Source organism: Nycticebus coucang, chromosome 10 (assembly GCF_027406575.1).
Source record: "Nycticebus coucang isolate mNycCou1 chromosome 10, mNycCou1.pri, whole genome shotgun sequence".
NCBI lineage: Eukaryota > Metazoa > Chordata > Mammalia > Primates > Lorisidae > Nycticebus > Nycticebus coucang.
In genome coordinates this window covers 116,002,201-116,028,271 of record NC_069789.1, presented here as the reverse complement: position 1 = coordinate 116,028,271, position 26,071 = coordinate 116,002,201, and the positions used below count along the sequence as shown (strand labels likewise).

Sequence of the window (26,071 nt, the reverse complement as noted above, 5' to 3'; positions counted from 1 at the left end):
GTGTTCCTTAAAGGGACCCGAGAGAGGCCGCCTCGCAGTCTCTCTCTACACATCTCGCTTATAAGAAACTTATGAGGTGGGTTTTGCCAATTGTTACTGAGCTGTAACTTGCAGGCACTCAGGAGAAAACAAATGGAAAAACTACAACTCCCACGGGACGAAGGAGCCACGCTGCCTGCGGAAGTTGACTCACGTTCCCTCGCAGAACTACAACTCCTTGAAAGTCTCCGCCCACTTTTGCCTAAAAAGCAGGAAATGCGGCGTTGAGAGGCTGGGCTTTCCAGAAAAAGCGAGCGACTTCAGTAAGGGGCGGGGCGGTTATGCGCTGACGAAAGGACCCAGAGCTAGCGTGGACCAATCAAAACCTGGGGCGGGCCCGCTGTGGGAAAGTGGGCGTGATCTAAGGGGGAAATCACCAGAAACGCACCGGAGGTCCTTGCCGGAATAAACGCCCTCTGCGGGGAAGTAGAGGTGAGGGGCCCGGGTTCCAGACCGTTGAGTCCTGGAAAGGATGGGGGTCAGGGGGCTGGAAGACTGGGTTCAGGAAGAGGATGAGCTGGGATGCCTGCGCTTCTAGGTCCTGTAAAAAGAAGATACAGGGGTCTGGACTCTCGGGTCTGAGGGAGGTGGGGGATGAGGTCCTGGATTGCTGAGTCTGAGGGACTAGGGTGTTAGAAGCCAGTATTCCTGGCTCCGACTCCTGTGTTGGAGGAAGAGAAGGCTGGAGTCCTGGGATCTTTAGTCCCGGGTAACGAAATGCCTGGTGCTTTGGTTCTTGCAAGTGGGGTCGGAGCTGGGGGTCCAGACTTATGAGTCCAGGGGAGAAAGAGGGTTGGGACAGACTTTACCTTTATTCACTTCTCCGCCCCTCACAGACCACGCCGCCATGCCTCCCTCTGGACCTCGTGAAGCCCTCCTGTCACCTCTCCTGCTGCTGCTGCTGTCTCTGCTGCACTCTGTGCTGGCCGTTCCCCTGGAGCGGGGGGCACCCAACAGGGAAGAGAACCCCGCGACCGAGAGCCCCGTGAGTGGCCCTGCCTTGCTCTCCAGCCAGATGTTCAGAGTGGTACTACAATTCCTGCGGACCTCTGTGGCCCTTGGGAGGATGCTCCAGTGACTTCCTGGCCCTACGGTTGTGGCTTGTCATTTGCCTGCCTTTCTTTGCAGTACTGAGAGTGAAAAATTGGGGATCCATGACTTTGAGGAGTGGAAAATTTGTATCACTCCCCACCTGTAGTCTCTGTCGGGTTTTTTTTTTGTTTTTTTGTTTTTTGTTTTTTGTTTTTTTGAGACAGAGTCTCAAGCTGTTGCCCCCTGGGTAGAGTGGTGGTGTCACAGCTAGCAGCAACCTCAAATTCTTGGGCTTAAGCGATTTTCTTTTCTTTTTTTTTTTTTTTTAAGAGATAGAGTTTCACTTTGTTACCCACAGTAGAGTACCATGGCGTCACACAGCTCACAGCAACCTCCAGCTCTTGGGCTTAGGTGATTCTTATCTTAAGTGATTTTCTTGCCTCAGCCTCCCAAGTAACTGGGACTACAGGCACCCGCTACAATACCCGGCTAGTTTTTTTTTTTTTATTGTTGTTGTTGTTTTGCTGTTGTTGTTGCAGCTGTCATTGTTGTTTAGCTGGCCTGGGCCAGATTTGGGCCCACCAGCCTGGGTGTATGTGGCTGGCACCATAACCACTGTGCTATGGGCACTGAGCACTCTCCATCCTTCCTCCCCCCACCCTCCCAACCCCCACCAAGAAGGAGTCTGAAAAAAAAAAATACCCTGCCCAGTAGTAACATGACTCATAGATGTTAGTTAACTGAGGGTATTCTTACTTCATGGAGGGCATGGAAACTGTTTATTAATTCCAAAATGTTTATGGAACTCTCTGAAACCTTTGGTCTTAGAGGATTTGGAACTTAAGACAGCCTCAAAGCCAGTGCCCTGATTTGTGCCTTCTTCCCATATCTCCTAGTAGGGATGGGCTGGCCATTACCTTCTGGGACAGATCGTTCCATGCTCCTGGTCCCCACCCAAAAAGTTAGGCCTCTGCTCTGTGAAATTGTTGCAGAGATGGGCACCATTGAATCCTCTTCCCCTTCATTCATTCCACACTTTTGAGCATTTTCTATGAACCAGGCACAGTTGCTAGTTGCTGAGACATAGCCACACATAAGTCCGATGCCCTTGTGAACTAGCCCAGCTTGCTGGGTGCTTGGCTGAGAGATGAAGACAAAGGGCAGAGCTCTAGAGAGTGAACACCAGAGGTGATAGTCAGCCTGGGCAAAGGCTGTGGTTGGAGATAGTAGGTTGTTGTTGTTTTGTTTATTTTTTATTTATTTATTTTTTTAGAGACAGTCTCACCTTGTTGCCCTTGGTAGAGTGCTGTGGCATCACCACTCACAGCAACCTCCAGCTCTTGGGCTTAGGCAATTCTCTTGCCTCAGCCTCCTAAGTAGCTGGGACCACAGGCGCCCACCACAACACCCAGCTATGACAGTAGAGTGTTTCAAGGGACTTCACAGAAGCCAATGTGGCTGGAGCAGAGAGAGTGAGGGGCAGATGGGCAAAAGATCACCTGAGATCCTGCAGATCTTGGTGGAGAATGCATTCTTTTTTTTTTTTCTTTTTTGAGACAGAGTCTCACTTGGTTGCCCCCAGTAGAGTACAGTGGCGTCATAGCTTACAGCAAACTCAAACTCGTGGGCTCAAGTGATTCTCTTGCTACAGCCTCCCAAGTAGCTGGGACTATAGGCACCTGCCACAACGCCCAGCTGTTTTTAGAGATGAGATATCACTCTAGGCTGGTCTGGAACTTGTGAGCTCAGGCAATCCACCCACCTCAGCCTCCTTGAGTATTAGGATTATAGGTATAAGCCACTGTGCCCAGCCTGAGAATGCATTCTTTATTCTAAAGCTAATAAGAAGCACAGATTATAAACATCAATAACAACAACAATCATAACAACATTCACAGCCCCTGCTAAGTACCAGGTATGACACTGTGTCAAATATTCTAAAATGTTAATTCACTTAATTCTCACAACAGCCCTTTGCAGTGAGGACTCATTAACCTTATTTCCAGATGGGTAAACTGAGGCACAGACAATTTTTTTTTTAGCAAGTCACCCCAAATCTAGGACTGTTAACAAATAAAAATTTAAGATATCCAGTTAAATCTGAATATTAAATAACAGATAATTATTAGTATAAGTGCCCCCCGTGCCACATATATTAAAAGTTATTTGTTGGGAGGCTGAGGAGGGTGTATTGTTGAAGCTTGGGAGTTCGAGAGCAGCCTGAGCCAGAGCCAAAGCAAGACCACATCTCTAAAAATAGCCGGGTGTTGTGATGGGTGCCTGCAGTCACAGCTACTTGGGAGACTGAGGCAAGAGAAACACTTAAACCGGGCAGTACCTGTGGCTCAGTGAGTAGGGTGCCAGCCCCATAAACCAAGGGTAGTGAGTTCGAACCTGGCCCCAGCCAAACTGCAACAAAAAATAGCCATGCGTTGTGGCGGGCACCTGTAGTCCCAGCTACTGGGGAGGCTGAGGCAAGAGAATCGCCTAAGCCCATGAGCTGGAGGTTGCTGTGAGCTGTGACACCATGGCACTTTACTGAAAGCCACAAAGTGAGAATTTGTCTCTTAAAAAAAAAAAAGAATCACTTAAGCCCAAGAGTTCAAGGTTGCTGTGAGCTATGACGCCACAGCACTCTACCAAAGGCAACAAAGTGAGACACTGTCTCCAAAAAAAAAAAAAGTTATTTGTCATTTTTCTGAAATCTAAATTAACTGGGCATCTTGATGTTCCTACCAAAGTCACATGGCCAGTAAGTGGCAGATTTAGGATTCTAGTCAGCAATGCTTGGCTAGATAATGTTCCAAAATGTGTCCACACTCTAATCCCCATCTGTGGAAATACTACCTTAGATGGCAAAAGGAATTTTGCAGCTGTGATTAAAGATCTTTTTTTTTTTTTGTAGAGACTGACCCTCACTTTATCGCCCTCAGTAGAGTGCCGTGGCGTCACACAGCTCACAGCAACCTTCAACTCTTGGGCTTAGGCGATTCTCTTGCCTCAGCCTCCTGCGCCCACCACAACACCTGGCTATTTTTTTTTTGTTGCAGTTTGGCCGGGGCCAGGTTTGAACCCACCAACCTCGGTATATGGGGCCGGTGCCCTACCCACTGAGCCACAGGCGCCTCCCCTAAAGATCTTGAGATGGGGAGGTGACCCTGGGTTTTCCAGGTGATCCCAGTATAATCACAGGGTCTTTATTAGAGGGAAGCAGAATGATCAGTCAGAGAAGGAGATAGATGTGACAAAAGAAACAAAGGTCAAAGTGAAGCAGGGCCACAGCTAAGGAATGCAGGTTGTGTCTAGAAGCCTAAAAGGTCAGAAAACAGTTTCTCCCTGGAGCCTCCAGAAAGAGCACAGCTTGCAGACCCATTTGGGACTTCCTTTTTTCTTTCTTTGAGACAGACTCTCACTCTATTGCTCCTGGCTAGAGTGCTGAGGTGTCATAGCTCACTACAACCTCAAACTTTGGGCCCAAGAGATCTTCCTGCCTCAGCCTCCCGAGTAGCTGGGACTACAAGTGCTTGCCACCACATGGCTGGTTTTTCTGGTTTTAGTAAAGAGAGGTCTCGATCTTGCTCAAGCTAGTTTCCAACTCCTGAGCTCAAGCAACCCACCCACCTGGCCTTTTAGAGTGCTAGTTTACAGGCATGTGCCACTGTGTCTGGCTGCCATTTTGGATTTCTGACCTCTAGAATTCTGAAAGGATAAATTCGTGTTGCTGTTACATTTATTGTTGTTTTTTTGTTTGTTTTGTTTAGTCTCCCTTTATCATCCTAGGTAGGGTGCCGTGGCTTCACACACCTCACAGCAACCTCCAACTCCTGCCTCAACCTCCTGAGTAGCTGGGACCACAGGCGCCCACCACAACACCCAGCTATGTTTTGTTGCAGTTTGGCCAGGGCCAGGTTCGAACCCGCCACCCTCAGTATATGGGGTAGCACCCTACCCACTGAGCCATAGGCGCTGCCCACTATTAAGTTCGTGATACTTTGTTACAGCAACAATAGGCAACTAATACACCCATAAGGGCATAGCTGGGTGATGCAGGACAAGTAATAGTAATGATAAGGCTGCTACCATTTATTAAGCACTGACTGTGTACTTTTCAGTGTATGTAATAATAGCTGTAGTAAGTTGAGAATCATCTGTAGCCTTACCATTGTGCCAGGCAGTTTATTGCATATACTTTGTGCCCATTTTTTTTTAATTTATTGTGGGGGATTCATTGAGGGTACAAGAAACCAGGTTACACTGATTGCATTTGTTAGGTAAAGACCCTCTTACAATCGTGTCTTGCCCCCACTTTGTGCCCATTTTATAAACAGAACAAGTCACAGGGAGAGCAAAGTGCCACCCAGCCATAAGTGGCAACAGGGTAGGACCAGAAGGCCGGGTCTTTCCTTACTGTGTCCCTTTGAATAGTGACCTGCATATGATAGAAGCCAGTAAATGTTTGTTGAATGAGTGAATGAATGAAGCTATGTGGAAGTTGTATTCACACTGTGGCTGATGTTGGGCTGGGTATTTATCTGTATGATTTTAATTTCACTTGGTTACAGATGTGGGAAGAGGTGACAACTGCACTGACAGTTTGCCTGGGGTTGCATTATAGATGAATTTTGAACTGCAATCTCCTGGCTCTTGCACCTTTGTCCTGTGAAGCAGGCCGCCTGCTCCAGGAGAGGGTGCCTGGATCCCTCAGCAGATACCCAGGGGAGCAGGGCTTTTGTCCTGCCTGTGAGAAGAAGCTGAAGGTAGGAAAGGAGGCTGGGGCTGCTATGTACACACTCCTTGTTGCCCTAGGATACAGGCCTATACTACCACCGGTACCTCCAGGAGGTCATCAATGTGCTGGAGACAGATGGACACTTTCGGGAGAAGCTGCAGTCTGCCAATGCGGAAGACATCAAGGTGAGGACTGGGCAACAGGGGGAAGTTATGTGAATGGGTAAAGGACAGGGTTTGGGAAAGTACCAGGTCTGCTGGATGTGGGTGGGGCTGTGATGTGGCTCCAGCCCTACCCATGTTCCCAGTCACCAAAGTGAGACTCAGGGAGGCTGGGTGCAGTGGCTCATCCCTATAATTCTAGCACTTTGGGAGGTGAGATGGGTGGATCACCTGAGCATTAGAGTTCGAGATCAGCTTGAGCAAGAATGAGACCTCCATCTCTATTAAAAATAGAAAGACTAGCCAGGTGTTGTGGTAGGCACCTATAGTCCTAGCTACTCAGGAGGCAGAGGCAAGGGGATCACTTGAATCCATGAGTTTGAGGTTGCTATGAGCTATGATGATACCTTGGCACTGTACCCAGGGTGACGGAGTAAGACTCTGTCTCAGAAAAAAAAAAAATAAAATAAATAAATAAACCAAAATGAGACTCACAGAGATGTTACTTCTTCGGGTCACGTATCTGGGAAAGGATTTGGGGACCACAGACTGTAGTGAGACACCAAGTGAGGCAGCCAATTTCCATTCTCAGCTCTGCCACTTACCACCCATGGGACCTTGCCAGGCTGGGCCTCAGTTTCCCCATATGTAAAATAAATGTCATAATCTGCTTTATGGGGCTCAGGTTTGGATTATCAGAGGGAGGACATATAAAGGGTTTCGCAGTATATGGCAGCAGCCCTTACTGTTCTGTGATGGCTGATACAAGGGAGTCCTTAGTGCAGTTCCTTCTATGAGAAAGAGTTCAAAATATGGCAGGCACTGGTATCACTGGCATGACTGTTAACTCTCAAGCTAGGTCTCTAGAGGTGCCATGGTTGTCCCCCTTTCTTTTTCTTTTTTTTTTTTTTTTTTTTGAGACAAAGTCTCATTTTGTTGCCCTCTGTAGGGTGCTGTGGCATAACTCACAGCAACCTCAAACTCTTGGGCTCAAGTGATCCTCTTGTGTCGGCTTCCTGAGTAGCTGGGACTACAGGTACCTGCCACAATACCTGGCTAGTTTTGTTTTAGAGATGGGCTCTCGCTCTTGCTCAGGCTGGTCTCAAACTCCTGAACTCAAGCAGTCCACCCACCTCAGCCTCCCAGAGTGCTAGGATTACATATGTGTGTGAGCCACTGCACCTGGCTGGTTGTCCCCCTTTCACAGAGGAGGACATTGAGGCCCTATGTCCTTCCTGTGTGTGTCCTTCCTATGGGTATAGGACTCACTCTGGCGCAGCTGAACCCAGAACCCCAGTACCCCACCTTTCCCCTCATCCAGCCTCCACTCAGAAATGTAGGGAGTCCCCAACCTCATTGAAGTGTGTATTGGAATGTCCCACCTGAAGGAGCTCTTTGATGTGCCAGCCCCAGGTTCTCTAAGCATCTCAGCGTAGGAGAGTCCCTGGGTTCTGGGCCTAGTCAGCAGGAGGCCCCAGTCCTCCTGGAGGACCTGACGTTCCTGTAGCTCCTGTCAGTTCCTGTCCTCCTAGCCCCTGATGCTGGATAGGCAGATCCACTGAATCCAGCCCCACCCATTGCTCAGATGGGGAAACTGAGGGCCAGGAGGCCACTCAGCTTGCCCAACATCACATCCCTGGGAACTGATATCAGAAGCAGAGAGGCAGCGGGCTCGGTGGCTCATACCTGTAATCCTAGCACTCTGGGAAGCCAAGGTGGGTGGATTGCCTGAGCTCAGGAGTTTGAGACTAGCCAGAGCCAGAGCAAGACCCTGTCTCTAAAAAAACAATGCTAGGCATTGTGGTGGGTGCCTGTAGTTTCAGTTACTCAGGAGGCTGAGGCAAGAGGATCACCTGTGCCCAAGAGTTTGAGATTGCTGTGAGCTAAGACTCCATGGCACTCTACCCAGATGACAGTGTGAGACTCTGTCTGGAAAAAAAAAAAAAAAACAAGAAGAAGCAGAGAGGCAAATTAGAGAGGCAGGTTGTGGAGTGGGTCAGTGCCAGGTTCCAATCTCAGCTGTATCTTAATGCTGTTCTGGGCAAGTAGCTGCACTTCCCTGTGCCTTGGTTTCCCTCTCTGCAAATGGACAGGCTAACATAACAGTCTTCCTGTTGTGGGGGGTGGTTGTGGGTCAGAGACAGTCCATACTTCACATGCTTGGCCCAGCCCAGCATAAGGTTGCAATAAATGTCAGTTGTTGGTGGCAGTAATAACAGTCTGTTTTAAGGTCCAGAGCAGGAAAAGGGTGTGTTGGGTCTCTGCGAAGTGGTGCCAGGGTTGGGATTTGGACCTAGGCCCCAGGACTCCGCTTTGGGGAAACCTGACCCCAACTTGGTCATCAGACTGGAAACTGCCTCCCATGGGGTCTGAGGACCTTGGGCAGGTGGCTTCTCTTCCTGGGCTTCAGTTGTTTCTTCTATAAAATGAGGTTGTGGGGGTGGCGCCTGTGGCTCAGTGAGCAGGGCGCCGGCCCCATATACCGAGGGTGGTGGGTTCAAACCCAGCCCCGGCCAAACTGCAACCAAAAAATAGCCGGGCATTGTGGCGGGCGCCTGTAGTCCCAGCTGCTCGGGAGGCTGAGGCAGGAGAATCACCTAAGCCCAGGAATTGGAGGTTGCTGTGAGATGTGTGACGCCACGGCACTCTACCGAGGGCCATAAAGTAAGACTCTGTCTCTACAAAAAAAAAAAAAAAAAATGAGGTTGTGGGCAAGATTAGAGGATGGACTTAGTAGGTGCTTGGCTGGTTGTTGATATTATGACTGTCACTTTGGTCACCTTGCCCTGTAGCTTCTGCACAGGCTGCACCCCCCATAGGCTGCAGAGAAGGATGTGAATCTTGAGTGACTGCCGGCAAAGCACCTGAGCAATAACAGAGGTAGTAGAGGGTGCTCGAAGGCCCCAGAAAGGGACCAGGTTAGACTGACAAGTCAGAGAGGGCTTCTGTGGAAAGGGTACCTTGAGTGAGGTTTGAATCATGAGTGGGGGTGTCCATGGCATCAAAGTTGAAGTAGAGGGAACATTTCAGAGAAGCATTCTAGTACATTTAGCTGTTGGCCGTCAGTTCCTTTGACTGATATAAAGAGAGGGACACTGGGGTCGAATGGTGGGTGGGTGCCAAGTTTCACCCTTGGCCTTGCCTTATATGCTGAGCTGAGGGACTCTCTTAGGGACACTGGGGAGCCATGAGGGACTATGATCAGGAGAGAGGAAGGGTCAGCTCTGATTGAGGAACAGGCATAATCCAAAGTGATGATAGAGGTAGCTCAGAGCAGGCACCATATTAGCACTATGTGTGTGTGAGAGAGACAGTTGAGGTGAAGGTGGTCTTGGGATTCTTCCTAAGGGGGTGCCATCTGCTTTGAGTTTTGAGGGTCAGTGAGGATCTGGTTAGGCTTGAAAGAGGAGGCTGGAGAACATCCCAGGTGTGAGAACAGTACGTGCAAAGGCCCTGATGTAGGAAACAGCCTCCTACACTTGGGAGCTCATGCCCAGTTAGCATTGCGGAGAACAAGTGTGATTTGGTGAGTGCTAGGAGATGGGGTTGCTGAAGTGGGCAGGCCTCAGATGCCACCTAGGGGTCTGAGACAGTGTCCTTCCTGGGGGTTCAATGGAACCAGTGGGGTGGTAGGCAGGGAAGAAGTGAAAAGCCAGGGCATCAGAACATTCATAGAAAACACTAGAGAATACAGAACACAAGATGAAGCTGCCTAGCACCCCTCCCAGCACCCATTCTGGCTAGTGTGTGTCTCTTTTGGCAGAGCGGGAAGTTGAGCCGAGAGCTGGACTTCGTCAGCCACCATGTCCGCACCAAACTGGATGAGCTCAAGCGACAGGAGGTGTCACGGCTGAGGATGCTGCTCAAGGCCAAGATAGATGCCGAGCAGGAGCCCAGTAAGCAGGGGCAGGATATGGTGGGGGAGTGGCGGCTGACCTTCCCATGGTTTTGTGCTGGGGCCTCACTCTCCCCATTGTACAGTACCCATGGAGTTTTCTTCCTAGCACAGTTGAGGACTAACATGACTCTGACTCTGTTTGTATTGTTTCCTTTTTTTTTTTTCTTTGAGACAGAGTCTTACTTTGTTGCCCTTAGTAGGGTACTGTGACATTATAGCTCACAGCAACCACAAACTCTTGGTCTCAAGCACTCCTCTTGCCTCAGCCTCCCAAATAGCTGGGACTACAGGCACCCTTCACAGCGTCTGGTTATTTTTAGAGAAGGGATCTTGCTCTTGCTCAGGCTGGTCTCGAACTCCTAAGCTCAGGCAATCCACCCGCCTCAGCCTCTTAGAGTGCTAGGATTATAGACGTGAGCCACCACGCCTGGCCTTTTTTTTTTTTTTTGTAGAGACAGAGTCTCACTTTATGGCCCTCGGTAGAGTGCCGTGGCCTCACACAGCTCACAGCAACCTCCGACACCTGGCCTTTTTATTTATTTTTTTTCTTTTTTGTGAGACAGAGTTTCAGTATGTCGCCCTAGTTAGAGTGTCATGATGTCACAGCTCACAGCAACCTCCAACTCTTGGACTTAAGCGATTCTCTTGCCTCAGCTACTCCCTGTAGCTGGGACTACAGGCACCTGCCACAATGCTCGGCTATTTTCTTGTTGTAGTTGTCATCGTTGTTTGGCAGGCCCGGGCCGGGTTCGAACCTGCTACCTCTGGTGTATGTGGCTAGCACTCTAGCTACTGAGCTACAGGTGCCAAGCTGGCCTTTTCATTTTCTTTTTTTGTTGTTGTTGCAGTTTGGCCGGGGCCAGATTCGAATGTGAGTGACACCCTCTTTATATGGGGCCGGCGCACTATTCATTGAGCCATAAGAGCCACCTGGCCTTTTTTTTTTTTTTTTGTAGAGACAGAGTCTCACTTTACCACCTTCAGTAGAGTGCCATGACATCACAGGACTCACAGCAACCTCCAGCTCTTGGGCTTACGTGAGTCTCCTGCCTCAGCCTCCCGAGCAGCTGGGACTACAGGCGTCCACCACAACGCCAGGCTATTTTTTTGTTGCAGTTTGGCTAGGGCTGAGTTTGAACCCACCACCCTCAGTATATGGGGCCGGCGCCCTACTCACTGAGCCACAGGGCTGCCCTTCATTTTTTATTTTTAAAGATCATGGTCATGGGCTTGGCGCCCATAGCTCCGTGGTTAGGGCGCTGGCCACATGCACTAGGGCTGGTGGGTTCAAACCTGGTCAGAGTCTGCTAAAACAACAATGACAATAATAACAAAAAACTAGCCAGGCATTGTGGTGGGTGGCTATAGTCCCAACTACTTGGGACTCTTGGGCTTAAGCGATTCTCTTACCTCAGCCTCCCAAAAACACCGGGCCATTTTTGTTGTTGTTGTTGTTGCACTTGTCATTGTTTTAGCTGGCCCTGGCTGGATTTGAACCTGCCAGCCTCAGTGTATGTGGCTATAGGCACCGCCAGAACTTTAAATTTTGATAGAACTTTAAAGTTGCAAGAGTAATTTGAACTCCAAATACCCTTTACCCAGATTCTCTGATTGTTCACATTGCTTCATTTACTGTGTCATTCACATCTGGGAAGTCATCACAGACACCATGTCCCCTCTCCCCTATATTTTCCAGTGTGATTTTCCTGAGAACAATGACATACTCTTGCATAACCACAGCACAATGATCAAAATCAGGAAGTTTATCAGGGTACACTATATTTTTCCTTGCCTAGCCAATTTCTGTTTTCCCCCATTAGAATGATTCTAATTTTTTAGCATTTATATCTGAGACTATATTTATAGTCTAATTATAAGCTTAAGGGGAACAGAAGAGGTTTTTTGAAAATGTGGTAGGAAAAAGAGAGATTGGGCAGGTTTAGATTCTAAGATCCCATCCTATTTCTATTTCTCAGGCTCTATCTTGTTCCTATAAATGGTTTGCTGAAGTGTGTTGAAATGTAATTCACTTCCCCTGCAATTTGTCCATTTAAAGAATACAATTCAGTGACTTTTAGATGTTCAAGGTACATGTAAATATTATCAAAGTCAATTTTCATTACCACCAAAAGAAAACTGCAACCCTGACTACCTATATTCCCTTCCCCCTTCTCTGACAAGCATTAATTGAGTTACTTTGCCTGGATATTTCATATAAATGAAACCCTGCATATGTAGTCTTAGCATGTTGGCACTGTGTGCTTCCTTCCTTGTTATGGCTGAATAATGTTCCATTGAGTGGATGTGTCCATTGGTTTATCCATTCATCAGTTGATGGACACCTTAGTTGTTTGTACCTGTTAGCTACAAACAGGTAGCTAACATATTACTTTAATCATTGTAGTAGCTTTGTGGTATGGTCTAGTATCTGCTGGGACAGATCTCATCCCAGTGCTAAGATTCATTCCTTTAAGATTTGCCTCTTTTGGGCGGCGCCTGTGGCTCAGTCGGTAAGGCGCCGGCCCCATATACCCAGGGTGGCGGGTTCAAACCCGGCCCCGGACAAGCTGCAACCAAAAAAAATAGCCGGGCATTGTGGCGGGCGCCTATAGTCCCAGCTGCTCGGGAGGCTGAGGCAGGAGAATCGCTTAAGCCCAGGAGTTGGAGGTTGCTGTGAGCTGTGTGAGGCCACGGCACTCTACTGAGGGCCATAAAGTGAGACTCTGTCTCTACAAAAAAAAAAAAAAATCCTCAGCCCTCCGGGCGGCGCCTGTGGCTCAAGGAGTAGGGCACCGGTCCCATATGCCGGAGGTGGCGGGTTCAAACCTAGCCCCGGCCAAAAAAAAACAAACAAACAAACAAAAAAGATTTGCCTCTTTTTTTTTTTTTTTTTTTGAGATAGAGTCTCGAGCTGTCGCCCTGGGTAGAGTGCTGTGGCATCACAGCTTACAGCAACCTCAAACTCTTGGGCTTAAGCAATTCTCTTGCCTCAGCCTCCCAACTAGCTGGGACTACAGGCACCTGCCACAACGCCCGGCTATTTTTTGGTTGTAGTTGTCATTGTTTTTTTACGGGCCGAGGCTGGATTCAAGCCCACTAGCTCCGGTGTATGTGGCTGGCACCCTAGCCACTTGAGCCACAGGCGCCCAGCCGATTCACCTCATTTCTTAAGATTCACCTGCCTCTCTTCTCCTTTAATCTCTTCACACCCCATGAGGCTGAGTACCAATGAATGGGCCGGGGAGAACAGTTCAGCTGGACTTTGTTTTCCCGTCTTTCTGACTCCATTTACCCACTGACCAGACGTATGTGAAATCTGACTGTGTACTGGGTGCTGGGTTTATAAGGTGGTCTCAAAATTTCCCCAGTGTTCTGCCATACACTGTTGCAGTGATTACATTCTCAATCTCTGGTAAATTAGATGTTTTCTCCTCACTAAGAAGAAAAATCTCTCATGTGTATTAGCTGTTTTTCTGTACCAGTTTTTGTGGTTGTTGCACATCAGTTGTTGTCAAAATGCATCCAGAATCTGACCATTTCTCTCTTCGACTGCCACCCAGGTCCAGCTGCCATTGTCCCTGCCTGGGCTCCCCTGACCTCTGCCTCTCTCCCTTTGGTCTAATTCCCTTACCCCTGCCTTTGGGAACCAGCTGATGTCTGTTAGTTTCCTGTGCCCGGTAGCAGAGTACAGTGAGGCATCTTGGTCCATTTGGGCTGCTATAACAAAATACCACAGATTGGGTAATTTAGAAACAGCAGAAATTAAAAAAAAGAAACAGTAGAAATTTATTTCTCACAGTGCGGGAGGGGAAGAAGTCTAAGATCAAGGTGCTGGCAGATCTGGTGTCTGGTGAGGGCCCATTCCTCACAGGTGGTACCTTCTATGTCCCCTCATATGGGGGAGGGGTAAAACAAATCTTTTATAAGAGGTGATAATGTCATAAGGCCTCCACCCTCATGATCTAATCACCCTGCAAAGGCCCACCTCCTAATACCATCACACTGGGGCTGAATCTTCAGCATATGAATCTTGGAGCAACCCCCCCAATACACCTCAGATCTTTGCACTTGGTGACTTAAAACAATACACATTTATAGTCTTATAGCTCTGGAGGCCAGAAGTCCGAAATCTGGGCCAGGCCTGATGGCTCATGCCTATAATCCTCAGATTCTGGGAGGCTGAGGCAGCTGGATTGCTTGAGCTCAGGAGTTTGAGACCAGCCTAAGCAAAGTGAGACCTTGTCTCTACTAAAAGTAGAAAAACTAGCCAGGTGTAGTAGTGGGCGCCTAAGCTCCCAGCTACTCAGGAGGCTGAGGCAAGAGGATCTCTTGAAGCCCAGAAGTTTGAGGTTGCTGTGAGCTATGACACTACAACACTCTACCCAGGGCATCAGAGTGAGGCTCTGTCTCAAGAAAGAAAAAAGTCCAAAATTTGTTTCACTGGGTAAAAATCAAGGTGTGATCTGAGCCATGCTCCACTGGAGACTGGGGAGAACCTGTCCTGTCCTTGGCTTGGGGGCCCCTTCCTCCATTCAAAGCCATCAGCAGGCTATTTTCTCCCGTCATTATAGTGCCTTCTTCTACAACAGCCAAATTTCCTTTTGCCGCCTTCTTATAAGGACCCTTGTGGTGATATTTAGGGGGCCCCTGTAATCCAGGATCATCTCCCCATTTCTGGATCCTTAATTTGATCACATCTTTTGCCATGTAAGGTTACAAATTCACATGTTCCAGGGATTAGAACATGTGTGTCTTTGTGGGGACCATTATTCAACCACCACAACATCAAGTTCAAGCCCTGTCCCTCCACTCAAAGCCTTTCTGGGGCTCCCTAGCACCTTTGGGCTCAAGTTCATTCTCCTCACTGCTGCTTGGCAGTTGGACCAGCCTCACCACACCCTCTTTCCCCTGTGTGCCACTGGCCCAAGACAGAGTCTCAAGCTGTCCCCTGGGGTAGGGTGCCGCGGTGTCACAGCTCACACTCAGACTCTTGGGTTTAAGTGAGACTTGCCTCAGCCTCCCAAGTAGCTGGGACTACAGGCTACAGGTGCCTGGCTATTTTGTTTTGTTGCAGTTGTCATTGTTGGTTTTTTTTTAGAGACAGAGTCTCACTTTGTCACCCATAGTAGAATGCTAGTGCATCACAGCTCACAGCAACCTCCCGCTCTTGGGCCTAGCCGATTCTCTTGTCTCAGCCTCCCAAGTAGCTGGGACTACAGGCACCTGCCACAACACCTAGCTATTTTTTGTTGTTGTTGCAGTTTGGCCCTGGCTAAGTTTGAACCCTCCACCCTCGGTATATGGGGCTGATGCCTGAGCCACAGGCGCCGCCCAATGTCATTGTCTTTCAGGCTCCTGCCAGGTTTAAACCCACCAGCCCCAGTGTATATGGCTGGCACCCTTACACACTGAGCTGCCTTTTTTTTTTGGAGACAGTGTCTAACTATGTTGCCCTTGGTAGAGTGCTGTGGCATCATAGCTCACAGCAACCTCCAACTCCTGGGCTCAAATGATCTTCTTGCCTCAGCCTCCTAAGTAGCTGGTACTGCAGGTGCCTGCCACAACACCTGGCTATTTTTTTAGAGATGGGGTCTTGCTCTTGCTCAGGCTGGTCTTTAACTCTTGAGCTCAAGTAATCTACCCACCTTGGCCTCCCAGGGTGCTAGAATTATAGGCATGAGCCACCATGCCCAGCTGGGCCCAACCCTCTTGCATCAGCATTTTTAGAGATTGCAGGACTGGAGCACGTTGTTCATATCCTGTGACCTTTGTCCATTTGTTCCCCTCTGCCAGAGAGTGAGGTTCTTTCTCTTTGCACGGCTAACCAAGCTTATGTCTCAGCTCAGAGGTTGCCTTCTCAGAGAGGTTGGTCCTGGCTGTCGTACATGAAGGAGACACTATTTGTTTGTGTCCCTTGTGGTCCTTTGTTCATCCCTTGGTCGCCTGTACTCTTTCTTTCTTTCTTTTTTTTTTTTTTTTTGGGACAGAGCCTCAAGCTGTCGCCCTGCATACAGTGCTGTGGCATCACAGCTCACAGCAACCTCAAACTCCTGGTCTCAGGCGAGTCTCCTGCCTCCGCCTCCCAAGTAGCTGGGACTACAGGCGCCCACCACAATGCCCAGCTATTTTTTGGTTGCAGCCGTCATTGTTGTTTGGTGGGCCCAGGCTGCATTTGAACCCGCCAACTCAGGTGTATGTGGCTGGCGCCTTAGCCGCTTGAGCCACAGGCACCACCTGTACTCTATCTTTCTAGACTGGGTGCTCCAGGGGGCAATATCTGTCACTGTCTGGTTCAAGCTGCATCCATACTGCCGGGCATAGGGTCAGCCTAGAGCAGGGGCTCAGCACTCGCCCCCTGAATGAATAATGAATTTGAGATTCTATCTGTGCCTATCTCCCAAACACCTGCCCCTCCCCTGTGCTCAGCCAGGCCCACTGTCACAAGGGTCACCTATTTCCTACTGCCTGTGTGTCTTTCTCTCCACCTGACAAAGGGCCACTGGAGGGCTGGGAAAGGTCTGAGTCACTCTGGGTGTTCTCTGCTTTTCCGCCTGGAAACCCTACCCCTTCCTGACTTCTTGGAAATTCCCATCCAAGAGAGATCACTTTACTTTGCTAGGGCTTCCATTGCAAAGTACCACAGGCTGGGTGGCTCAAAGTACCACAGGTTGGGTGGCAGAAATGTAGAGTCTCACAGTTCTGGAGGCCTGAGTCCCAAGTCATGGTGTCAACAGGGCAGGTTCCTTCCAGGGGCCATGAGGGAAGGCTGTGATCTAGGCCTCTCTTGTAGATGGCCGTCTTCTCTCTGTGTATTTGTGTCCAAATTTCCCTTCTTTAGGCTGGGCTCCGTGGCTCACACCTGTAATCCTAGCACTCAGGGAGGCTAAGGTGGGTGGATTGCTTGAGTTCATGAGTTGGAGACTAGGCTGAGCAAAAGCGAGACCCCATCTCTACTAAAAATAGAAAAACTTAGGGAAGAGGACTGCTTGAGCCCCAGAGTTGGGGGTTGCTGTGAGCTATGATGCCATGGCACTCTACCCAGAGCAATAGCTGGAGACTTTGTCTCCAAAAAAAAAGTAAAAAAAAAAATTTCCCCTTTTTACAGGGACACTAGTCAAGTTGGATTAAGACTCATGGTCATGACCTCATTTTAATTTGATCACCTCTGTAAGGACCCCTGTCACCAAATAAGGTCACATTCTGAGGTCCTGGGGATAGGACTTCATCATATGAACTTGGGGGCACACATTTCAACCCCAGGAGTAGTGGGTGAGTGTCATGTGTTCTAGAGTCTAAGGCTGGTTCTCATCCTTGCTGTGCTACTTCCTAGATGATGACTGAATCAAGTCATGGGCCTCAGATTTCACATCCATAAAACGGGATGATCATAGCATCCATGTTGTCTGATTTCTGTAAAAAGCAAATGGATTAATGTAGTTAAAGAGTTTAGAGCAGGGTCTGCCCTAAAAAAAAGTGCTGGGTGGCGCCTGTGGCTCAGTGAGTAGGGTGCCGGCCCCATATACCAAGGGTGGCAGGTTCAAACCAAGCCCCAGCCGAACTGCAACAAAAAAATAGCCGGGCGTTGTGGCGGGCACCTGTAGTCCCAGCTGCTGTGGAGGCTGAGGCAAGAGAATCGCGTAAGCCCAAGCACTGGAGGTTGCTGTGAGTCCTGTGGCATCATGGCACTTTACTGAGGGCGGTAAAGTGAGACTCTGTCTCTAAAAAAAAAAAAAAGTGCTCTGTACATGTTAATTGTTATTGTGATTTTTCTTTCTTTCTTTTTTTTGAGACAGAGTCTTACTATGTCGCCCTCGGTAGAGTGTCATGGCGTCACAGCTCACAGCAACCTGAAACTCTTGGGCTTAAGGGATTCTCTTGCCTCAGCCTCCCAAGTAGCTGGGACTACAGGCACCTGCCACAACACCTGGCTATTTTTTGTTTGTTGTTGTTGTAGTTGTCATTGTTGTTTAGCAGGCCCTCGGTGGGTTCGAACCCACTAGCCCTGGTGTGTGTGGCTGGTGCCGTTACCACTGAGCTATGGGCACCGAGCCTATTATTGTGGTTATTATTATTATGTTAAGCATCAGGCTCAGTTGTGGGATCACTTCCTCCTGGAGACCTCTCTGATATGCCCCAGGTTCAGTCAGGATGCCCTCTGGGCTTCCCCAGTGCCCTTTGTGCCTTCTTTAGAGCACATCTGGCCCAAGATAGGGATTTTGAAAGAGAACATAATGTAAGTTGTGTTGTTGGCTCTTCCTATCCAGATGTACAAGTGGATCACCTGAATCTCCTGAAACAGTTTGAACACCTGGACCCTCAGAATCAGCACACATTTGAGGCCCGAGACCTGGAGCTGCTGATCCAGACGGTAACGGGAGGGGGCAGATAGGCAGAGGTTTGAGGGAAGCTTTGCAGAGGGGAGACGGGAATGGAGGCCTGGATGTGAAGGGCTCACCCCACTGGGTAGTGTTCTCTGAGGCCAGCAGAGGGCCCTCCCAGGATTCCTTATAGGAAAGCAGGAGGTGTAGGCAGGATGAGCTTTGACTCAGACCTGGCTTGAGGACCTCCTTGGCTTTATCATTCCCACATGATTTAGGGGTCGTCCCCTCTGTGTCCCCTTGGTGAGCTGAATAATGGCCTCCCAAAGGTAGCCACACCTTAATCCTGGAACCTGTGAATATGTTCCCTGACATGACAAGGCATAATAAAATTAAGGATCTTGAGCCAGGTAGGTGATCCTAGGTGGGCCCTAAGTATAACCCCAAGGGTTCTTTTTTTTTTTTTTTGAGACAGAGTCTCACTGTGTCACTGTTGGTAGAGTGCTGTAGAGTCACAGCTCACAGCAACCTCGAATTCTTGAGCTCAAGCAATTTTCTTGCCTCAGCCTCCCAAGTAGCTGGGACTACAGGCGCCCACCACAATGCCCTGCTACTTTTTTTGTTGCAGTTGTCATTGTTGTTTAGCTGGCCTGGGCCAGGTTTGAACCTTCCAGCCTTTGTGTGTATGGCTGGCGCCCTACCCTACAGGCGCGCCCCAAGGATTCTTGTAAGAGGGACGCAGAGGGACATTTGATGATAGAAACAGAAAGCAGTGTGACAGCTGAAGCCAGATGCCATGATGCTGGCTCTGAAGATGGGGGAAGGGACCATGAGCCACAGAATTCAGCTCTAGAAGCTAGAGAAGGTAAAGAAAGGGATTCTCCCTTTAGTCTCCAGTAGGAGGGAACACGTTCCTGCCAGCACTTTGATTTCAAGCTAATAAAACTACTGTAGGATGATAAATTTGTGTCGCTTTAAGCCATTAATTTGTGAAAATTTTTTACGGTGACAGTAGAGCTAATACAGTGCCCTTAAGTTTGACCTGCCCTTTGATGCTCTCCAGCCCACCTGGACCCGCTTTTCTACTTCCACTGGAGCTCCATCTAGTGGCTCTGAGGATAATAGCACAGCAGCCATTTCTTTGAGCACAACCCCTCAGTCCGTGACAAATGCTTTTTGCTGCCTATTTCTAGAACAGAGGTCCTCAAACTTTTTAAACAGGGGTAAAGTTCACTGTCCCTCAGACTGTTGGAGGGCCAGACTATAGTTTAAAAAAAAAAAAAACTATGGGGCGGCGCCTGTGGCTCAGTGAGTAGGGCGCCAGCCCCATATGCCGAGGGTGGCGGGTTCAAGCCCAGCCTCGGCCAAACTGCAACCAAAAAATAGCCGGGCGTTGTGACGGGCGCCTGTAGTCCCAGCTGCTCGGGAGGCTGAGGCAAGAGAGTCGCGTAAGCCCAGGAGTTAAGAGGTTGCTGTGAGCCGTGTGACGCCACGGCACTCTACCCGAGGGCGGTACAGTGAGACTCTGTCTCTACAAAAAAAAAAAAAAAAAAAAAAACTATGAACAAATTCCTATGCACACTGCACATAACTTATTTTGAAGTAGAAAAACAAAATGGGAACAAATACAATATTTAAAACGAAGAACAAGTAAAGTTAAATCAACAAACTTACCAGTATTTCAATGGGAACTATGGGCCTGCTTTTGGCTAATGAGATGGTCAATGTCTGGTTCCATATTTGTCACTGCTAGTCGTAACAAGTGATGCAAGTGTGCATCAGTTAGTCTAGATCTGGTTGGAGATTTCAGATGTTTTATTCTGGAAAAAGTCTGTTCACAGACATAAGTGCTGCCAAGGATGGTTGCCATTTTGAGCGCATGGTCTAGAGATTAGGGTATGTGTCAGAGGGGAGAGATGCATGGAAATTAGGAAAGCTGCTTGACTTGAATGCATCTTTCAGAGAGTCACAATTCTGCAGTTCAGCCAGTTCCATTTGGTAAATTGTATCCACGTTTTCTTTTTTTTTTTTTTTTGTAGAGACAGAGTCTCACTGTACCGCCCTCGAGTAGAGTGCCGTGGCGTCACATGGCTCACAGCAACCTCTAACTCTTGGGCTTACGCGATTCTCTTGCCTCAGCCTCCCAAGCAGCTGGGACTACAGGCGCCCGCCACAATGCCCAGCTATTTTTTGGTTTCAGTTTGGCCGGGGCTGGGCTCGAACCCGCCACCCTCGGCATATGGGGCCGGCGCCCTCCCCACTGAGCCACAGGCACCGCCCCTGTATCCACATTTTCAATGTCAATAGAAAATGGGTTATGGAAAAGCTGTATGTCCTGTTCATAGAGATGAAGCTCTTTAAATCTAAACTGGAACTTCTTTTGCAACTTTTCCAGTGAATCCACACATGTTTTTTTGGGGAATGATACCAATGGTTTTTCCACTAACAGATTTTGAGTTGTGGGGAGACGGCAGAAATTTTCCTCCTTCACTTGTTTGATGAGGAGGCCTAATTTTACTTCAAGTGCTTTCACATGTGATTGCATATCACAGATGAGCTTCCCCTTTCCTTGAAGTTGTACATTGAAACTATTGAGTAGCTCTGTTACATCTGACAGAAAGGCAAGATGCCATTTCCATTCTGCATCATTGAACTCTGGTACTTCTTTGTTTTTTGAAAGCAGAAAAGCTGTAATCTTTGGAAGTAAGTCATAGAAATGTTTCAAAACTCTCCCTCAACACAGCCAACGGACTTGTGTATGGTATAGAACATCTTCATAGGCAACATTTAGCTCAGACAGAAATTCCTGAAATTGTGGTTTAGTGAATTACCTCTAATGAAGTTAACACAAGATACCACAATTTTCACAACAGAGTCCCACTTCAGTGATTTACTACACAACGCTTGTTGGTGGATGAGGCAGTGTATGGCTATTGGATGAGAATGGTTATGTTTGTCCATCTCTTGGTTAATGCGAGCAATTACTCCTTTCATAGACCCCACCATGCCAGGAGCAGCATCTGTTGTCACACTGGCTAGTTTAGCCCAGTCCAGCTCCAAACCATTCACAATTTGGCAAACCTTTTCATAGACAACCTGTCCTGTAGTTGTTCCTTTGATGCTTTGCAGTGCAGCAAGTTCTTCTGTGACTTCAAAATAGTCATTCGTCCCACAAATAAAAATTAGAAGTTGTGCAGAATCACAAACATCAATACTTTCGTCGAGTGCCAAGGAAAAATAGGAAAGTTTTTTTGCCGAGTTTTGCAAATGCTGATGCAAATTGTCTCCCATTTCTTCAATCCTTTGTGTAATTGTAGGTCCTGAAAGACTCACTGTACTAAATAAATTGACCTTATCTGGACACATTTCTTTGGCAACAGAAAGAAGGCATTCTTTTTTTTTTTTTTTTTGTAGAGACAGAGTCTCACTTTACCGCCCTTGGTAGAGTACCATGACATCACAGGACTCACAGCAACCTCTAGCTCTTGGGCTTCCTCGATTCTCCTGCCTCAGCCTCCCGAGCAGCTGGGACTACAGGCGCCCGCCACAACGCCCGGCTATTTTTTGGTTGCAGTTCAGCCGGGGCTGGGTTTGAACCCGCCACCCTCGGTATATGGGGCCGGCACCCTACTCACTGAGCTACAGGCGCCACCCAGAAGGCATTCTTTAACAAATTCTCCCTCCACAAATGGTCTGCCAGTGCACGCTATTGGCTTGGCAACTTGAAAAATTGCTCGCAGTGATGAAATATTTAGCTGCTTCTGCTTCACAAAAGGGTTTTGCTGAGTTGTCAATGTATTTTTCAGTTTTAATATTTTATCTTTTCTTGCTTCTCCGACCAAACAATCATATTTATCTTTATGTTGAGTTTGATAGTGTCGACGCAAATTGTATTCTTTGAACACAGACACTATATTCTGGCATATCAAACACACAGCTCTTGGGCGGCGCCTGTGGCTCAGTCGGTAGGGCGCCAGCCCCATATACCGAGGGTGGCGGGTTCAAACCCGGCCCCGGACAAACTGCAACCAAAAAATAGCCGGGCGTTGTGGCGGGCGCCTGTAGTCCCAGCTACTCGGGAGGCTGAGGCAAGAGAATCGCTTAAGCCCAGGAGTTGGAGGTTGCTGTGAGCTGTGTGATGCCACGGCACTCTACCGAGGGCCACAAAGTGAGACTCTGCCTCTACAAAAAAAAAAAAAGACAAACACACAGCTCTTTCCTTGTACTGCATGAAAAAGTAATCATAAGTCCACTATTTTTTGAATATCCTACACTGCAACTCAATTTTTATCTTTCTTGATATCATTGTTTCCTAGGGATTCCAAATTGCTATTAATAAAATACTAATATATATATACAGCGCTACAAAAACAATGTACCAGCAATAACTTTGCCCACACAGAGAAATGTAGACTGCACTGCCCATCAATGCAGTCTGATCAGTGTCCATCAATGCAGCCTTGCCAGTCCACATCATTTCAGCCTTGCCAGTGCCTATATTGGTGGAACTCCGCTTTTACCTCAGGCTCACACTGGTGCGGTGTGGGAACCGGCATGATTACAGAGCCGGTTCCTCCACCACCTTTCCAGTTCACACTACCCTGTGCAAGCCGCACTGCCATCTGTGAACTCGCACAGGAATCTGATCGCATGGGTGAGAAGACCCATGCGATCAGATTCCACTGCAGGAAAAAAAAGGCACATATGCCTTTTTTCTTCCGAATCTAATGCAAGTTCAGCCATACAAGCATATGGCTGAACTCGCACTGCTCAGAGATTGCAACAGTGTGAACCAGGGCTTACACAGCACACAACATACAACATCATACACAGCTGAATAGCAATCAGAATATAAATGCAGGGGAGTCGGAGAGTTTGGCTCACATTCCACACATGTGCACTGCAGGCCCCAGATGAGTTGGCTGCTAAGCAGGACAGGCAGCAGCAATAAAAACACCTGGCGGGCCGAGTAAATGTCCTCAGCGGGCCACAGTTTGAGGACCCCTGTTCTAGAACATTCCATAAACTGTCCATTTATTTCCAGCCCCCATCCTGTCTCATAGGCACCCCTGCCTCTGCTTCTGTCCTTTATAGCAGGATGCCTCAACTTGGCACTGTTTAAAAACGCTTAGCTAGGGCTACATGATTCTTTGGGGGCCATCTTATGCATTGCACAACGTTTGGATGCTCTCTGGCCTCCATCCCCCAGATCCCCATAGACCTTTCACATTGCACCCATCAGAAATGTCTTCAGAAGCTGATGACTGTCCTCTGGGGTGCAGTTACGCAGGTTGAGGGTCCACTCCTGGGTGTGTTTCCCACATGGTCGCTGTGTTCCTTTCTTGCTCATTCTCACAAACTGTGGCTTAAACAGCACAAATTTACTGCCCTATAGCTCTGCACATTAGAAATTTACAAGAGGGTGGCGCCTGTAGCTCAAAGGAGTAGGGTGCCGGCCCCATATACGGGAGGTGGTGGGTTTAAACCTGGCCCCGGCCAAAACTTGTCAAAAAAAGAAAGAAAGAAATTAGAAGTTAACAAGAGTCTCACTGGGTGCGTTAGTTTCTTGTGGCTGCTTGTAACAGTTCAACACAGACTTGGCTGAAAACAACAGAAATTTGGCCTAAGGTGTTGGCTCACTCCTACAATCCTAGGACTCTGGGAGGCCGAGGCGGGTGGGTTGCTTGACTTCACGAGTTCGAGACCAGCTTGAGCAAAAGCAAGACCATCTCTACTAAAAATAGAAAAACTGGCCAGGCGTTGTGATGGGCACCTGTAGTCTCAGCTACTCGGGACGCTGAGATAAGGGGATTGCCTGAGTCCAAGAGTTTGAGGTTGCTGAGTGAGCGTTTGTCTCAAAAAAAAAAAAAAAAAAACAACACAAAACCCAGAAATTTATCATTTCATAGTTCTGGAGGCCAAAGTGCAAAATCAAAGTGTAAGCAGGGTGACTTTCTTCTGTAGGCTCATAGGGAAGGTCTCTCTGTTCCCTGACTTTCCCCTGACTTCTGATGATAGCCAGCAGGCCTTGGTATAGCTTGACCTGTAGATGTAGCACTACAATCCTTGCCTCTGTCATCACATGGTGTTTTCCCCATTTGCCTGTGTCTTCTCAGTAGCTGTCTTATAGAGATTCTGTCACTAGATTTCGATCCCAACCCTAATCCAGTAGTACCATCACCTTAACTAATTACATCTGGCCAGGCACAGTAGCTCATGCCTGCAATCCTAGCAGTCTGTGAGTTTGAGACGGATGAATTGCTGTATGTCAGGAGTTTGAAATCAGCCTGAGCAAGAGTGAAACCCTGTCTTTAAAAAATAGCTGGGCATTGTGGTGGGTGCCTATAGTTCCAGCCACTTGGGAGGCTGAGATAAGAGGATTGCTTGAGCCCAACAGTTGGAGGTTACTGTGAGTTATGATGCTACAGCACTCTACCAAGAACAGCAAAGTGAGACTCTTTCTCAAAAAAAAACCCCAAAATTAATTATATCTGAAGATACCCTGTTTCCAAATAAGACCACATTCTAAGATTCTGGGTGGATGTGAATTTGGGGGGGAAGGGGCACTATTCAATACAGTACCGGGGGGTAGGGGGATTGAGATAGTCTCACTATGCCATTCTCGGTAGAGTGCCGTGGTGTCATAGCTCACAGCAACCTCAAACTCTTGGACTTGAGCGATTCTCTCGCCTCAGCCTCCCAAGTAGCTAGGACTACAGGTGCCTGCCACAGTACCCAGCTATTTTTTTGTTGCAGTTGTCATTATTGTTTAGCTGGCCCGGGCAGGGTTAGAACCCGCCAGCCTCGGTGTATGTGGCCGACACCATAACCACCATACTACGGGCGCCAAGCCTCCAGTACTGTTTTGTTAGCTCCATTTTATGGAGGTAGAAACGGAGACACAGAGAGGCTGGGTAACTTGGCCAGGATCACACAGCTAATGAGATCTGAGCACGCGGCAGAGCCTGGGTTTGAAACCTGGGTAGAATATTTAGAAACAGCATGTTCTCGACTATCTAGCTCTACTGCTTTCCATGTTAAGTTCATCTCATCTGTGGTTCCTTATTTACTTATTCCAAGATCTTGGATTGTGGAGGACTTGGAAGAGGTGGGTCAAAGCTGCTGTTGTGTAACCATCATAAGTCCTTTTGAACAAACAAAGAAAAGAAGGTGTGTTATGGGGCAAGAGCCATCTCAGGGACCAAGAAAATGAAACCAGGACATGAGACTTAGGATAGAATGAGGCTGAGGATTCCCCTTGCCAACTGCAGGGCTAAAGGCCAGCCATTTAGGTACTAAAATTTGGTTCAGCACCTGTAGCTCAGTAGCTGGGGCATGCCACGTACACCCAGGCTGGAGGGTTTGAACCAGGCCCGAACATGCCAAACAACAATGACAACTACAACAAAAAAATAGTGGGGTATTGTGGCGGGCGCCTGTAGTTCCAGCTACTTGGGAGGCTGAGGCAAGAGAATTGCTTGAGCCCAAGAGTTTGAGGCTGCTGTTAGCTATGACACCACAGCACTATACTGAGGGTGACATAGTGAGACTCTGTCTCAAAAAAAAAAAAAAAATTAGATATTAAAATTAGGGGCTGAGCATAGAGACCGCCTGTCTTTCCCTAGGCCACCCGTGACCTTGCCCAGTACGATGCAGCCCATCACGAAGAGTTCAAACGCTATGAGATGCTCAAGGAGCACGAGAGACGCCGTTACCTGGAGTCGCTGGGAGAAGAGCAGCGAAAGGAGGCAGAGAGGAAGCTGGAAGAGCAACAGCGCCGGCACCGAGAGCACCCCAAAGTCAATGTGCCTGTAAGGACCCCCATTTGTGCCCACCCACTCCCTACCATGTATGTCCAGCAACACAAGAAAGTGGTTGAAGAGGGCACAGTGGC

General features: G+C 48.3%; 1 protein-coding gene across 4 annotated transcripts in view; it reads left to right on the top strand.

Annotated features, from left to right (window-relative positions):
- The first annotated feature begins 367 nt into the window (after window positions 1-367).
- NUCB1 (nucleobindin 1) overlaps window positions 368-26,071 on the top strand; it is a 34,522-nt gene continuing 8,818 nt past the window's right edge. Inside the window, exons 1-6 of one of the 4 annotated variants that reach the window (XM_053606463.1) lie at window positions 368-471; window positions 876-1,024; window positions 5,878-5,985; window positions 9,725-9,857; window positions 18,124-18,227; window positions 25,803-25,988. In XM_053606463.1, the coding sequence (XP_053462438.1) occupies window positions 887-1,024; window positions 5,878-5,985; window positions 9,725-9,857; window positions 18,124-18,227; window positions 25,803-25,988 (669 nt within the window). In that variant the 5' untranslated portion in view covers window positions 368-471; window positions 876-886. The other 3 variants (XM_053606462.1, XM_053606460.1, XM_053606464.1) reach the window with 3 other exon arrangements.